Source organism: Pantherophis guttatus, chromosome 1 (genome assembly GCF_059756535.1).
Source record: "Pantherophis guttatus breed Tessera chromosome 1, ASM5975653v1, whole genome shotgun sequence".
Taxonomy (NCBI): domain Eukaryota; kingdom Metazoa; phylum Chordata; class Lepidosauria; order Squamata; family Colubridae; genus Pantherophis; species Pantherophis guttatus.
Window position 1 is genome coordinate 63,589,221 of NC_142063.1, and position 15,865 is coordinate 63,605,085.

At 35.9% G+C, this 15,865-nt stretch overlaps 1 protein-coding gene across 1 annotated transcript in view; it reads right to left on the minus strand.

Annotated features, from left to right (window-relative positions):
• Positions 1 to 10,863, minus strand: part of AQR (aquarius intron-binding spliceosomal factor) — a 44,658-nt gene extending 33,795 nt beyond the window's left edge. Inside the window, exons 1-11 of the mRNA XM_034417938.3 lie at positions 10,633 to 10,863; positions 8,660 to 8,716; positions 8,217 to 8,257; positions 7,639 to 7,674; positions 6,293 to 6,413; positions 4,642 to 4,782; positions 4,032 to 4,100; positions 3,243 to 3,343; positions 2,395 to 2,471; positions 1,351 to 1,415; positions 203 to 319 (exon numbers count right to left, since the gene is read on the minus strand). Of these exons, the coding sequence (XP_034273829.2) occupies positions 203 to 319; positions 1,351 to 1,415; positions 2,395 to 2,471; positions 3,243 to 3,343; positions 4,032 to 4,100; positions 4,642 to 4,782; positions 6,293 to 6,413; positions 7,639 to 7,674; positions 8,217 to 8,257; positions 8,660 to 8,716; positions 10,633 to 10,740 (933 nt within the window). The 5' untranslated portion in view covers positions 10,741 to 10,863. The remainder of the gene's footprint in view (positions 1 to 202; positions 320 to 1,350; positions 1,416 to 2,394; positions 2,472 to 3,242; positions 3,344 to 4,031; positions 4,101 to 4,641; positions 4,783 to 6,292; positions 6,414 to 7,638; positions 7,675 to 8,216; positions 8,258 to 8,659; positions 8,717 to 10,632) is intronic.
• Positions 10,864 to 15,865: the final 5,002 nt, after the last annotated feature.

A 15,865-nucleotide genomic window follows, 5' to 3' on the forward strand; every position in this document is an offset into this window, starting at 1 on the left:
AATAGTTACAATGCAAGGAAACTTTATTTGCTTCTATATAAACATCACAAGAACAATCAGAGGCAGGAAAGATTGGCAGTAACTGTTACACTCCCAAATTCCTACCTACCCAAATGCTCACTTGCCCACTCTCACTTTCAGTTGCAATACTGCAATCCTTCATGAAATTCCAAGAAATTCAGTAAATAAAAGCAAGTCTCACCTGGCAGAACAGATGTCCCTCTTTGTCCCTTTTTGCTAGGCTGGATAAATAACAATGTACAACTAGGTGGGAATCGTCTAGTATAGTATTAAACCATCGCCGTGTTGGAAGCAGAGCCTAAAAAAGAAAATATCACACCCTACAATGTTATGCAAGTCATTGTTTGATCACATTTATTATTCAAACACTAGTTAGGATTGAGAGCTCATTAAAAAGTGTGACTAGTTTTTACAGGTCTCTACTCTGATGATGTAAAAAAACCAAGTCCTGTTCAATCATTTATAGTGGGCTAATTTATGTTGATAAAATGTAAGAAACTAAATATTCAAACTTTTTCAAAGTGTAACAGAAATTGAATTAATATTTTCTGATAAAAGATTGTAGCTGAAATTGATACTTCTTAAAGAGATAAACTCTTGGCTCAAAATCACACTAGGCCTTTGAGTGAAGTATAAGTTCACCAGTGTCCAAAAAAATATCAAAAAGAGAATAAATCCAGAGATAAGGTGGTTAAAATATAACAGTATTGATAACCACATAGGGCTAGTTTCTAACTGTTTGTATAATGGGTGTTGCTATAATTTTTATTATTATTCACATGCTAAAAGCATTTAATTTTTTAAAATAGAAGATATTAAAAATTGGAATAATTCCTGGTACTGAATTTCTGTTACTGTTATTTTAAATTTCAGCATTTAAAGCAACAGTAAAGAAAACCAAGAAAATGCAGCAACTATTAACATTAGCAATCATAATTTAAGACCAATATTAAAACTCTTTTTCATGAAATACACGTAATAAAATTATGTGCCATATATTGGGAGGTGAGGATGGATTTGGGTGTGTTTGTTATATTATCCTTCTAATCCTTAACCTATCTTTAAAAGCAGCATGGTTTGATTACCAAATTTCAAAAAGGACAAAATGCTAAAGCATACTTATGATCCTGTAACTTATAAAAAATACGAAATTGCATATATTGCACAATAGGTTGAGAGGATTTTTTTCTCCTTCTCATAATACTAAAATGAACAATGCACACAAACAGCTTGAAAGTCTATTCAAAAAGCTACTGCCATTGAATAAGCTCTTACTATAGCCTAGATAATTTTGTAAAAGAACTAGCATTTGTCTTATAATTGTTTTACCTCTAAATCTATCATGAATTCAATAAACCTTTCACAATAGCGCACTTTATCCATACAGAGGGCATCTATAAGAAAACACAGACAATTATACATTATCTCAAGGAACTTGGTGATAATGTGGTTAGAATGTAGCATTGCAGGCAAACTCTGCCCACAGTTCAATCCTGACAGGGCTCAAGATTGACTCAGCCTTCCATTCTTCTGAGGTCAGTAAAATGAGGATCCAGATTGTTGGGGGCAAAATGCTGACATTGTAAAACGCCCAGAGTATGCTGTAAAGCACTATGGGGCAGTATATAAGTCTAAATGCTTTTGCTATCTGCTTACTTTATAAAGATAGCAACCTTACATGTAAAAATCCAGAGGTTTTCAGTCAAATTGGCTGAAAATTATGACAGTTGTTGTCCCAAAAGACGTGGAGAGCACTAGCTTGGGAATAGAGCCAAAATTTCATCCAGGAACTCTGACATTGTAGCAATGCCAAGTAGAAAAGTCAAAGGTAAGAGTGCACTGAATAAAGACCTCTCAATAATCTTGCCCCTCTCCCTCTATTTGAGAGAGCAGCTACAAGAATTAGGGAAAGAGGAGCAAATAAACATTAAAGCTTAGAATTTTTTCTATTTGGGATTCTTTCTCCACTGTGGAAGAACACATGGGCAAGAACTGATCTTAGAAGAATGTTTCTTTAAATCTTATGCCTTAGCATAAGCCACACATTAAAGCCACACATTAAAAACCTTGGTAGTACAGTGGTCTAAGGCACCCTGTTATTAAGCTGGTTATTAAGACCAGCTGCCTGCAATTACTGCAGGTTCGAATCTCGCCAAGGCTCAAGGTTGACTCAGCCTTCCATCCTTTCTAAGGTAGGTAAATTGAGGACCCAGTTGTGGGGGCAATAAGCTGATTTTGTATAAATATACAGAAGGATGAAGGCTATTGCTGAGCACATTGTAAGCCGCCCTGAGTCTCCGGAGAAGGGCGGCATATAAATCAAATTAAAAAAAAAAAAAGGGAAGGGAGTAGTTGTGCATATCAACTACTTACCTGAAATGGATATTGACTTTAATACAGAGATAAATTTCTGGATAAGCTGTGAAAGGAATCTCCTTTCCTGATATGTCCTGCAATATACACACAAAAGAAAAGCCAGTGGAACTCTGCATAAGCAGCCATTTGAAATTGGCATACCCCCTATCTCATCATCAAGCATTCAACTTGAATGTTTACCTTTTTAAACATTCTAAAATATTTGTATTTTTTCTAAACTAAACAGACTAAATTCAGCAAGGAATTTTTTTCATTAGTAAACTCCAGTACATTATAAACTAATGTAATATATTCAACATTACACTAACACCACTGAGTTATTCAAGACATGCATATGGACAGCTGCATCATGTTTCAACATAAAAAAAGCTATAAAATTTCAGGCTCATCTCAAGGAAAATGTTTTCTCAAATTTTGTTTTTTATTTTGAAGGGAATGGCAAGAGAGAAAAATTTCAGTGTCTATTCTTCTCACTTTTTCAAAAGAAGTTCCAAATTATTACATATTTCTATGTTCTTCTACTGAATAACTACTTAGGAAAAAGTATTTTGCTAAATGGATAGACCACAGGTTATTGGGAGTTTGGTATATGATGGGTGGGGGGGGAGAGAGGGGTAGGAGGGAGGGAGGGGGCGAGGGGGCAGACAGATAAATTGCAAATTGGCTTTGCTGCAAGAAGCTAGGCCACGGAATATACTGTATGCTTTTGCCTTCTAATCCTAGCTAGATGTGGTATTATAGCCTGCCCAATTCCCAACTTCTCACAACATGGCTTAAAAATGAGTTTCCAGCTAAGCTCAAAAACTACTATTAAACAACAATGGTAGGGTTATTATTAAACTTACTGTAATCGTGTCTTTTCATCCATTTTGTCATCATTCTTCACAATCAAATTCCAAAATTTTTTAAGTTTTGGTGTCTTTTTCAATTCAAGTTGTAGACGTGCCTAAAATTGAGGGATTTATTTAATTTTTCAGAATATCAGTACTGCAGCATTTACATTTACCAATTATGCTTCTATTTTCATTTTAAAATAAATAGGGCAAAGGGACTTGTTTGTCCACCAAAATACAAGCTAAACCAACCTTATGGCTTAGAGTTTCACACAAAGTGTGAACAAACCTAAATCATGGTTACATACAGTATGTTAATACAGCCAATGAAATTTAACTTTGCTTGTGTTCATCGGCAGACATGAGTGGGGAGGTGGGATAAGCTACAAAAGGGCACTGAAAACCATTTAGCATGCAATAAACATTACTGTTCATTGTATATAAAAGCTTAATTGATAATACAAATAAATAAGTATGATGGTTAAGGCATAAGCCTTGAAACTGGGCGTCTGAGTTCTAGTCCAGCCTTGGCACAAAGTCAGCTGGGTGACCTTGAGCTATTCATTTCTCTATGCCCTAGGAAGCAGGCAATGGTAAACAACTTCTAAAAAACCTTGTCAAGAAAACAGCAGAAATTTGTCCAGGTAATGTCCAAGAATTGGAGACAACTGAATGAAAGAAAAACCTTCTAAAAACAGAATTTTTATCTGTCTCTATATTCACTATAATCATAAATATAAACATCTATATCTATACCACAAGGTTCTGAGATCTTTGCATCATTTATCTTAGACAACTTACAGGCTGCAGTCCCATCCACATTGGGAGGGAGATGAGTTGCTGGATTTGCTCTCTGATCAAGTCCACTTCCTGTCAAAAAAAATTAGAAAGGAATTTGGGAGTTTATACAGATTTAGATGCATCATATAGGATACTATAAAACAGGCTGTATTTCTAAAGTATGGTTATTCATTCTGCCTTGTTGCACTTATTTCCTTTCTGATTCATGAGAATAGCTTTTAATTGAAGAGTAAGAACGCACAATTTCATGAACTGAAATCCCCCCAAAATGTATTATGATTCAAAGTTAATCTTCTGAGCAGCTACTTAAACAGCTACTTTCTACTATTCTTGATTTGCTTCCAAGCTCTAGGTTTTATGTTATCTCCATAACCTCTCTTTGACCACTCGAGTAGCATCTTTAGTTTAATGCCTCAAAGTATTTCTTTAAACTTTCTTGTAGGGGGAGGGGGAGTGGATTTGTTTGTATTGTTTTTATTTTAAGAAGGCAACAAAGCAGGCTAGCAATGCTAACAAAGAAAGATGTTATAGTGAATTGGTATTGCAGTAGGCACTTTTTCACTGTATGCTAAAAGTATTAATTGTAACAATATTTGAAAAATAAACTTACCAAACTGTTGAAACAATGATCAAGAAACAGCAAAAGTATTGTCTGCTCTTGCAGAGTGATTTCACTATCTTTCTCTGCCAAGGAAGCCACCAGCACACGTTTGAAAAAGAATGGAAACTGCTGTGGCTTTTTCTTGAATGTCTAACCAAAAAACAGAAGTAAAAGCAGATTGTCAGTAAGTTCAGATGAAACAACATTTGGGAAAATAAAGACCTTGAGACAAATACAAGTTCTGTTCCCACTTTCATATTCAGGTACTATATAAATACAAAGACTCTCATTCTTAAATGCTATAATTTTACTGAAAGATTAGAGCATGCTTCTCATATGCTGAAATATAAGGTTTGCATAGACCAGGGCTGTCAAACTCGCAGCCTGGGGGCCGGATGTGTCACGTGCTGGCCACGCCCACACCCAGATTTAGTGAAGGGGGGAAAGTCCCAATCACGTCACGTGATGCTGTCGTGACAATGTGACTTTGACACCCCGGCATAGACAGTTGGGAACCTGTTATAAGGAGAGCTCCAAATGCACATAAATGGATAATCTTAATTGTCCTGCCTAAGTGGAAATCTGAGGACGATGTTCAAGGAATTGGGCCAATAATGTGGACCAATTCCTTAACCTCTGTACTTAACACTGAATCGGAAGATTAAGAGATGAAGGACACAGTTAATTCACTAAGACATTCAACTTTATTGAGGTTGGTCCCTAATAGATTAGGTTATTACCAACCTCACCCTAATAGGTGAGGTTGGTCAACTAATAGTTGCCCACAAGCATCCTCTCAGCCTGCAACAAGTAAAAAGGAAAAGTAAGTGTAGCGAGATTCCATTGAAAGGTCAACCCCTCCCCCCCCATGGTTTCCCTTTCCCTCCACTGCCATCTTTCAACATCTATTCCATCAGACTACAAGAGAAAGAAAGCTGGGAAGCAACTTGCAGAGGAATCAAGAATGGCTCCTAAACTGTTTTATTTTAGTACTTACCTACTTTCTGTCTGTAACCTATGCAAATCATTCAAACGAAGACTTCATTTATGGCAAAGCCACATGAAGTACCACTCCTCAAAGCTCAAGCTGGCTGTGCCCGCCAAAAGTTAAGCCAATCTGAGGACTTTCCCAGATCCTCTGCACATGCTCAGAAGAAATTCCCTTTGAGCGAACATGGAAGCACGTAACAGTTCAATTACATAAAGTTGAAGAAGGGTGAAGCAGCTTTTCATTTCCCACGCAGTAACCTTATAAGATTTGTCATTTTTTCCCCCTGTGGGCACTCTGGCACACATTAAAAATGAAATTTTGCTGCTGCTTTCAAAAGTAACACACATATAGATATGCTATTTACAAACATATTACTTTATTTTACAGGATAAATTTTCCATTAAATTCTAGCTTTTATAAAAAGTAGTAATGCATAAAAAATGCATTCAGCTGCCAAAACAATACTTTTCACATTGACTCTGCTTCCACTGCAAAACTTTTAAACTATCAATAGGTATTATGCAATGTAAAATATAGTGGCAGGTGACTTCAGATAAGGAATGATCAATGTATTGTATACTCTAACATTTGATAACTCTTTAAGTGGTTAACAAGAAACATGAAAATTAAGAATCAAAGTTTCTGCTTGCTTTGACAGAAGTTTATTACCTCCCAAGCTGGAACATTTTCTCTGAACTTTTCATTCACCATACAACAGATGGACATCAAATAAGCTTTGCTAGACAATTCAGGAGCATAATTCACCCATAAGTAATTTTCCAGGTACTGACTGAAATGAAGGGGGAGAAAATAATGACCATCTGTCTTGTATGTCACTAATCAGGAGATCAGCAGTGCAATTGTTTATGAAAACTTTTCTATAAGCCTTGTAACTAGCTTTCAGTGTTATCTTCCAACACAGCTTATTGCAGCAAACTTATTTGTGACAATTGGAACAATACAAGGCAAAAACACTAGTCGTCTTGAAATTTCCATTCATTAAATGTATAGAGACATTCTACATATACAGTAGAACCTCTGGTCACGATGATAATTCGTTCCATAACTTTGGTCGGAACCCGATTTGGTCATGGTCAGAAGCGTTCGTGACCAGAGGTTCTACTGTATTGGTACAGGCATTATATGCATTTGAACATTACTTCAAATTGACTACATAGCAATAAAAAAACAAGTACACCACCAATTTATTACAGTGAAACAAATGTTTGCTGCCTCAGTAACAGACATAAAGTTTTATGAAAGTCATATTATGCAAATATTAAACATATTAAACAAAAACAAACAAAAAAGCACATATATAAACAACGCTCCTTGACTCCAAAATACAGATCCAAAAAGGGACCATATTCAGAAGTTACAGACACTTCAAATTAAGTGGTTTCATAAACGTATTCAGATACTGATGCACATCCGTCAGGACTTTACATTATGGGTAAATGCAAAGTAATACATATGGTACACCAGTATTTTTAAACAACGTTGATACCAGAACGTGTGTGTGTGTGTGTGTGTGTGTGTGTGTGTGTGTGTGTAGTCCTCAACCTACAAACCTACAACAGTTTGCTTAATGATCGCTCGTTACAATGGCATTGAAAAAAGTGACTTATGACCACTTTTCACTTATGACCATTGCAGCATACTCATAGTCATGTGATTTACATTCAGATGCTTGACAACTGACTCACATTTATAATGATTGCAGTTTCCTGGATCATGTTATCATCTTTTGCGATTGTTTAACAAGCAAACTTTAAAAGGAGGTGTTAAGTTTTCTCTGCTGTACATTCTGAAACTTAATTTTGGAATCAAACCCATAAATTCACACAACCCTCCTATTCCCTTCGTGCACACCTCCTGTGCGAAAGAGTAAATAGTTTAAGAAAATTTCATTCAGGAATTCATAACAAACTATTATGCTATACCAGACCACCTATCATCAACTCATTCTATAATCAGTTCATACTTTAAATTTATTTTCTGTACAAAAAACTTACCTAAATTCTAGAAGCATTATTTTTCTAATAGCAAATCTGAAACCAATAAAAAAAATTGTCACTTCAAAATCAGTAAAGAGGAATATCTCAGCCTAAACCAGGCATGTATAAACCTAAGGGTCTCCAAATATTTCTAAATTGCAACTTTTATATCACTCATTATGAGTTCTGCTACCTAGAGCTGTGATATGAGCAACATTTGGTGGGAGGGAAATTTATTTATTTTTGAATGTAAATAACTAGGCAATGTACACAATTCCTGCTCAAAAGACTGGTACCTTTATCCTTAACCTGGAGAAACCCCTTGCAATATAGTTTGTTATGGTATCTTGGCCAATTACAAGGGCATCTAAGGATGTATAATAATAGATTTTTTATACAAATATGCTTCATAAAGGCCTGATTTGGATTACTACTTTATTTATTCCAGTGAATAAAACTGCCCAAGCGGTACAATTTATAGAAGAAAAAAGCTCACATCAAGTCATTTTTTTACTATGCCGTCATTACTTAAAATCCATAAAATATATCTATAAAATAAGCAGTTTGGCAGTTATTTATAAGTATATAGTACATACTTTGACCTAACAATTTCTTTTCCATACACATCTTCAATAACCTAAAAAATAAGAAAAAAAATTAAAATGTATAGTAAAACGATTGTCTTATGTATTTCCCTTTTTCCAGTAATCTGTATTTGCAAGGAACTAAATAAGCAATAAATCATCCAGCACTGTTATTACAATTAAGTTTTCTATTACTACAGAAATTTTGCAAATGTCTTGCTAAAAATAAAATGCATCTAGAATATAAAAAAGTATGGTAATTAAAAAACTTTCAAAATGAAAATTTTTGCTAGGTAATTTTAAGAGCAAAATCAATATTGTTTTACAGTAAAGATATAAACTACAAAAAATAGATTGATATTATTGCTCTTTATCAAATTAAACAACTTTTTTTATTTTTGGTATCTACTGTCAAGTTAAGAACAAATTACGAAGTATTATATTTAAACAGTTACCCTTGACTCAAATGGCAGCTTTTTCTTGACATGCGGTGCCCAATATTTATTTGCCAGCTGCAAAATAAAAGGTTACATCATTCAGTTATACTATTCATATACACTATAGGTGCTGCATTTACAATGTTAAATGTATACTGTTATGTGAGATTAAAAGTGTATTAGAAAAATGAAGACATATTAGATAGTTTAATCTAGTAACTCACTCTTGGGCTAGTTTGCATTTCACGTTTTGGGGCATATACAGGTTGTCCTCAATTTACAATAGTTCATTTAGTGACCATACAAGTTTTTTAAAAAAGTGATTTATGACTGTTTTTCACACTTACGACCGTTGCAATAATCCCCATGGTCACATGATTGAAATTCAGTTGCTTGGCAACTGGTTCATATTTATGACAGCTGCAGTGTCCCAGAGTAATCTGATCAGCTTTTGTAACCTTCTGACAAGCAAAGTCAATGGGGAAACCAAATTCACTTAACAACCACGTTACTAACTTAACAAATGCAATGATTCACTTAATGGTGGCAAAAAATGGGCAAACACCCTTAACAAATATTTCACACAGCAACATAAATTTTGGCCTCAACTGTGGTCGTAACTCGAGGACTAACTGTAATTTTCATTTGATAAGTAATCTGGCATGACAACTGGAGAGAAGATTCCTAGGAGTTATGAAAGTTCTTCTCAGGTATCCAAAGGATTGTCAGCTATAAGGTCGGCTTGTTCAGATTTGTTCCAAAGGATGTAAGAAACAACGGGTTTAAATTAGAACCAGAAATAATTTTCTAACAACTAAATCTTTTTTAAAAAATGAAACAGCTTGCCTCAAGAAGTGGTGGACTCTCTTTTCCCCAAGATGTTTTTAAAAACCCGGATGTCAAGAATGCAATAGCAGGGGATTTTAGCAATGACCAGGGAACTGGGTATATAATCTATGAATGAATGTTTATCAATAGAAGCAAAACTAAACTGTGTGTAAGAGCATGTTTTTGTTCCTTTCTTATTCAAGGAGGTCAATTCTAATCATATATCTAAAATTGTAACCACTAGCAATGTATTATACTTCTTCTCTGTGCTTTGCACAAAGTTGCTTATCCAGAAATGGAATAACAGAATATGTGTCAGCCTTTGATTTGATCCTAAATCCCGAAACACAGTTCTGTGTTGCAACACACAACTGCATTAAAATCTCTGAACAAAAGATCCCAGGATTAAGGTATATGAGAATTTATTATGCTTATAACATAACAGAATAATAGAGGTGGAAGGGATCTGGGAGGTCTTCTAATCCAACCACCCCCACTCCCACCCCGCTCAGGCTGGAAGCTCTTACGATTTATATTGTCTACTTAGTATCCTAGTATGATTTATGTTGATTGCTTATTTAGTATCCATGACTATCACTAATGTTTTATGATGAATGCATTTTTATAATGACTATAATGATGATCTTTCACTATTGTTGCATGTACACTGAGAGCTTATGCATTGGAGGCAAATTCCTTGTGTATCTAATCAGACTTAGCCAATAAAGAATTCTATTCCTATCCCTATCCCATCCCAATCCTATTCCTATTTCATCCCAATCCTATCCCTATCCCAGCCCAATCCTCTCTCTATCCCATCCCAATCCTATTCCTATTTCATCCCAATCCTATTGCTATCCCAATCCCTATCCCATCCCAATCCTATTCCATCCCAATACCATCCCTATCCTTCCTATTCTATACCATTTCAGACAAACGGTTGCCCAATCTCTTCTTAGAAACTTCAAGTTCTGGAGGCAAGCTGTTCCACCGATTAATTGTTCTAACTGTCAGGAAATTTCTCGTTTCTTCCAGATATGAGGGAAGCCAGGAGGAAGAGGTTTCCGAGAAGCTCCGACCAAAGCAAAACTACCCCTCTCCTTCCAACCCCAGCCCAGTCCGGGGCTCCAGGGCAGAACTCTTCCTCCGGCCGCGGCCTTTACCTGCGTCACGAACTCCGCGTTAATCTGAGACACGGTGGGGGCTACGATCTTCTTGGGCGGAGGGAGAGACTCCGGTTGCTGCAGAGCAGATCCTACCGGCGCAGCCATGATGCCCCCTCACGAAAATCCCCCACTCGAATAGGTCAACCTCTTCCGGGTTCACGATAGGGAAATTGTTTTTTTTTTCCCTTAGGCCCGCCCCCCCTCTCCCGTCATCAAATGGAATTGCCCGTCAATTCCCCGAGTGTCCGAATTACTTCCGCTCTTCGACTCCCACTTGCTCGCGGAGCGTTTTACGTAACACGCTCTCCACCAATAGGAAATAGGAGGGAGGAGGGAAAGAGCGGATGGTATTTTCTATCGTTTTTCTTTCCCTCCCTGGATTTTTTGCTACGACAACGCGACTCCTTTAAGTAAAAGTAGGGGAGGAGTAGGAGAGGCTGTAAGGTTTTCCCTTTACTGCATTCCAGTTAGATGGCATCTCTTAGGTCAGCGTTTCTCAACCTCAGCTACTATAAAAATGCGTGGACCTCCAACTCTCAAGGATTTCCCAACCAAGCCACCAGTGTGCTGCAGCAGCTGCCAAAAAGCCAATACGAATTTAGGATGCATCAATAGAAGAACAGAGCACGTGAAGTGTTAGCGTCACTTTACACTGCTTTGGTAAGACCAGACTTGGAATGCTGAATTCAAGTTTTGGTCAGCACGACACACATACAAAAAAAGATGTTGAGACTCTAGAAAGAATGCACAGAAGACCAATAAAGATGATTGGGAGCATGGATGCTAAAACATGAAAAAAACATTTGCAGGAACTAGGTATGTCTAGTCTAGCAAAGAGAAGGGCTAGGGGGTGACATGATAGCAGTGATCAAATATCTGAGGGGCTGCCACAAAGAAAAAGGGGTCATCCTATTCTCCAAAGCACATGACGGCAGGACAAGAAATTACCGATGGAAATTTATCAAGGAGACAATCGCCCTGAAACTAAAGATTTATATTTGTTTGTATACCACTCAATGGGCTGATATTCCCATGCTTTAAAAGCAAGGTTTGAAAATTGAGGTTAATTTTTGGCTGCTGTAAAAAAACTAAAGATCACAGCTGATTAGTACTTGGAATTCACTGTAGTATTAGGAAATTCTATGGCTGTAAGTTAAAGTGAGAACTCAGAGAAAATCTGAAAGTAGCTTGCCACTTCTCTCTTGCTGCCAAGAAAACTACGTAGCTGAGCCAGTCCAGCTCATATAAAGAGATGTTGCTGTATTATTTTCTACAGTAGATCTATTGTAATTAGAACTAGAATTGTTAACATTAGAGAAGGTCAATAAATTCAATAGAATGCAAGGCAATAAACATCTGAATAAACATACCGTGTTATACTCTTACGAATATTTTGAAGAAAATGATTGATATATACTGAAAATGCTGGGTTTGCTGTAGTTACTCTTTAGCTACCTCTGATCACCTTCAAAGGTTTATTGTGAAATGATAAACTGAGATGAGTTTATTGTGAAATGATAAACTGAGATGATAGCTGCTCCCCTCTGCTGGACATAAGATGTAAAAGCAGGTATTGAATTAGTTAAAAATTTCTTCAGAATGTTTTGCATTCAATGTTTTTCAGTCATCCACATTACAGTATTTTAAATGCAATTTTGAGTAGTAGTCAATGATTGTGTAGTGTAATAAAGACATGCCATTTTGTTCACATTTTCTCAAACCACATACATACACAAACTTCCTCCAGATTTATCTAGGTGCTGGCTTTGTTATAGAGATATGTTGATAATAAGTGGAAGGCACCTTTTAATTTAGTTAAAATACATTTCTGCCATGCTCAGCTATTTCTTCTTCACCAAAATAACTAATTTTGTTTAAAGTTGAGATAATGCAAGTAATCGTTTGTATAATCTGAGAATGACTGGTATATAATAAATCATGATAAAATAAACATAGTTTAGCACAATGTACATATTCACCCACCATGCTCAGGAAGCCTCATTCTCAAATATGTCTCACTAGCATCCCATTATACTTTAAACAGTAATAAGAAGCTAATTCAGTATTTATATATCTCCCTTTATAAACCATTAATAAGCATTTCTTGAATTATACTTAAAATTATGATTATATACTTTTATAAAGGAGACATTTAGGTATCCAATAATTATTTTTATATTAGAATTAATTCTTCACAAGCCATATTAGTCGGTGGAAATAACCTTTTACCTGGTTCTAATGCTTTCGTGGTAGATTTGGATTGTTTATTACATTAAAAGGCAGCCAATGTTTTGGTACAATCATTAATGTTCTGGGATCATACCTGATGTAAGTACAGGTTCACCTTGTCGGAAGAAATATCCATCTGGTTCAGTTCCAAGCTGGGAGAAAGGCACTGGAGACAAAATGGAGCCTGGAGGCTGATTGGAAAGAGGTTTAATGATAAAGCAGAACCACATGTGTTCTGAGCAGCTGACCAAAATGGAGTTGAGAGTGGAGAGTTTTTATACCTTCTCTTGGGCTTTGCACTTGAACTTCCTGTTCCTGTGCAAGAATATATATTCTGCCTTTTTAATATTTCCTAAAATATTTCATTCTTCTAGGAGAGGGGTGGGTGCTAACTTTCTACAACCTCTATTGTGAGAATTTTAGAGGCTAAGAGATAAGATAAAAAAGGCAATTCTAAGAGCCTGGAAATTTCTATTTTAGGGCTACTCTTTTTTCATTAAAACATTTCATTTTTTAAAAAATAACAATTGTGAGCTCTTGCTGCTTTCTTGAAAGCTCTGTAGAGCATGGAATAGTTGATGTTCTATCTAGTCAATTTGCTTTTGATTTCTGGGACTTTCTGGATACTAAAATTAGACATTTATCGATGGCATCTTATAGTGATACAAGACTTGTCAACTGAAGCTTGGATTTTGTACCCTGAGATTTCAACTTTTCAAACTGCAAGAAAAATTAACTCAAAGTGGCATTTGTTGGGTTTTTTTAAAGGTGTACTTCATCTCATATTATCTTAAGTTTTATATGAAAACTTTGTTTCTTACTTCTTGAGGAATTGATGTATTTCATAAGGATGGAGATGGTTCTGAAGAGCAGACAGATTTTATATTTTCATGAATGTCAGATAAATAATTGTTTATTCCTCTCTACTCTCTTAGAAGCAATCAGAAACCATTTCAGCAACTGATAGAGCATAATTTGAATGTCTGTCTGCAGTCAACTCCTACATTCCATTTAAGATTATCCAAAGATCAGACTTGACAAATTCTCCTCCTTTAGTAACCGAATTTGAGTTGGCCTAACAGGCAGTACTCTAAAACGCATTTCACATTTTTTCCTAAAATGCTTATGTTTGCTTTTTTGTTTTAATCCGATATTTTTTTACCTAAATTATTAAATTTATTGGAAACCTAAGTTGACATTACTTTCAGAAACCTCACTGTCAGTTCAAATTTCCTTACAGAAGAACACAGAAGCAGAATGTATGATTTTAAGCCGCGGTTTGCCTAACTGTAGTTTGTTGACTATAGTATAATTGGCTGGGGCCACATAATAAATTAAACCAAATTATGTTCTGTTAATCAAAGTATTTGGATTCACATGTTAAGTCAAGACAAAATGAGCCACATTGTGGTGTTTTATGCTATGTGAATCTAGCTTATCTCTCAGTAGAAAAAGTGAAGTAGCATTGTTTTTATACCACTGGCCATCTGAAATGAGAAGTATTAGAGAACTAATACTTTATTTGGAAGCAGATGATTAAAGAATGAAAAGCAATGCAGGGGGAGACTTCTATTAATCTATGCTAACTAGATTAATAAGAACTCAACTGCATTCATAGACTGCAAAAGCTCTTGTAACAAAAATAAATAGATAAGTAGGCAGATAGACTACATAAATATAAAATATATAAAAAGCAACCCCTGATATGCCTTCCCTTATTCTTGGGAAGTCACAAACATGCTGTTGGCATTCAGCTTGGATGTTGGAAATTCATAATAACAAAGATAGCATAAAAATCTGTAGGTGTAATTTACAAGCCTAAACCTGTGATAATCATATTGAAAAAATTCAGAAATCCCATCTCTCGAGGACTATCCTCAGCATGTATTTGCAAGGCATAAAATTTACTGCCTGTGCAAATTCACTATTCTTTAGCTTGACAATGCTGGAAATCAAGTCAAAACCCCTTGTTTTCAGAGATTCTGAATAATGGCTTGTTCAAGGTAGCTGAACATATATCACAGGGTACACTGCCATCCCAAATTTATTTGTAGAAGAATTTAAATTAGCAAGGGTAAAATAGCTAAAAATATTTATGGGCACTTTGAATACACAGAGCATTTCTTTACTTATTTTAGTGGGCGAAGGGCATTGGGATTAAAAGAACAAACAAAAATAGGAGAATTCAAAGACCTGTCAAAACAATGAAAGAATAGATTCCTTTGCAACTTCTGACTGGAAAAAGTCATTCAGGTCACCTACGTAAACCTTTGGTAACAGTTGATGAGATAACTATATGACACATCCTGAGATTTTAAATAGTTTAGTCAGTACTTGTAACAATATGGATCAATCTAATTCAAACCATCCCTTTTAAGAATTGGGCATGAGGAGTCAATCAGATGAGAATTTATTTCAGTAACAGCAGGTGAGGAGGGGAAATGTGTACTGTGTGGCCATATGCTTGTGTTTGCATGGCTTGTTTACCTTTGGCTAACTGAATCATGATTTATGAAAGTGATACACATTTTGAGCTTGCATGATAAACTGAATCAAAAACCCATGAAGGCTATGTTTGTATAATATGCTGGGCTAAAAAGTAGTTGGCAAATTTGTGGTTATGATTCATGATTTTCAGCAATAGCAATATAGCAATTATAGCAATAGTAATTAGAGGGGGCCAAAAGGAACCGAAAGATAGCTTTTGGTGGCATTGAATTTTGGATCTGGGACTGTTCAACTCAGCCTAGTGCTAGAGAAACATCCCTTGCATCAGGGATCTGCTATGAGGCAATCATGGCTATTGTAAATAGGTTAAATCTATCATTGGTTCCTGCAAAAGTTATTTAAGTTGAAATGAGTCTCTGGGTACTCATAGAGCTGTAACCCTAGCAGTGATGGGTTGCTCCTGCGAACTGGTAGTAATGGCGGCGGGAGGCTCTGCCCACCTGGCTGGATGTCATCATGGATGATCTGCGCATGCACTTCCGTTGCAAACCGG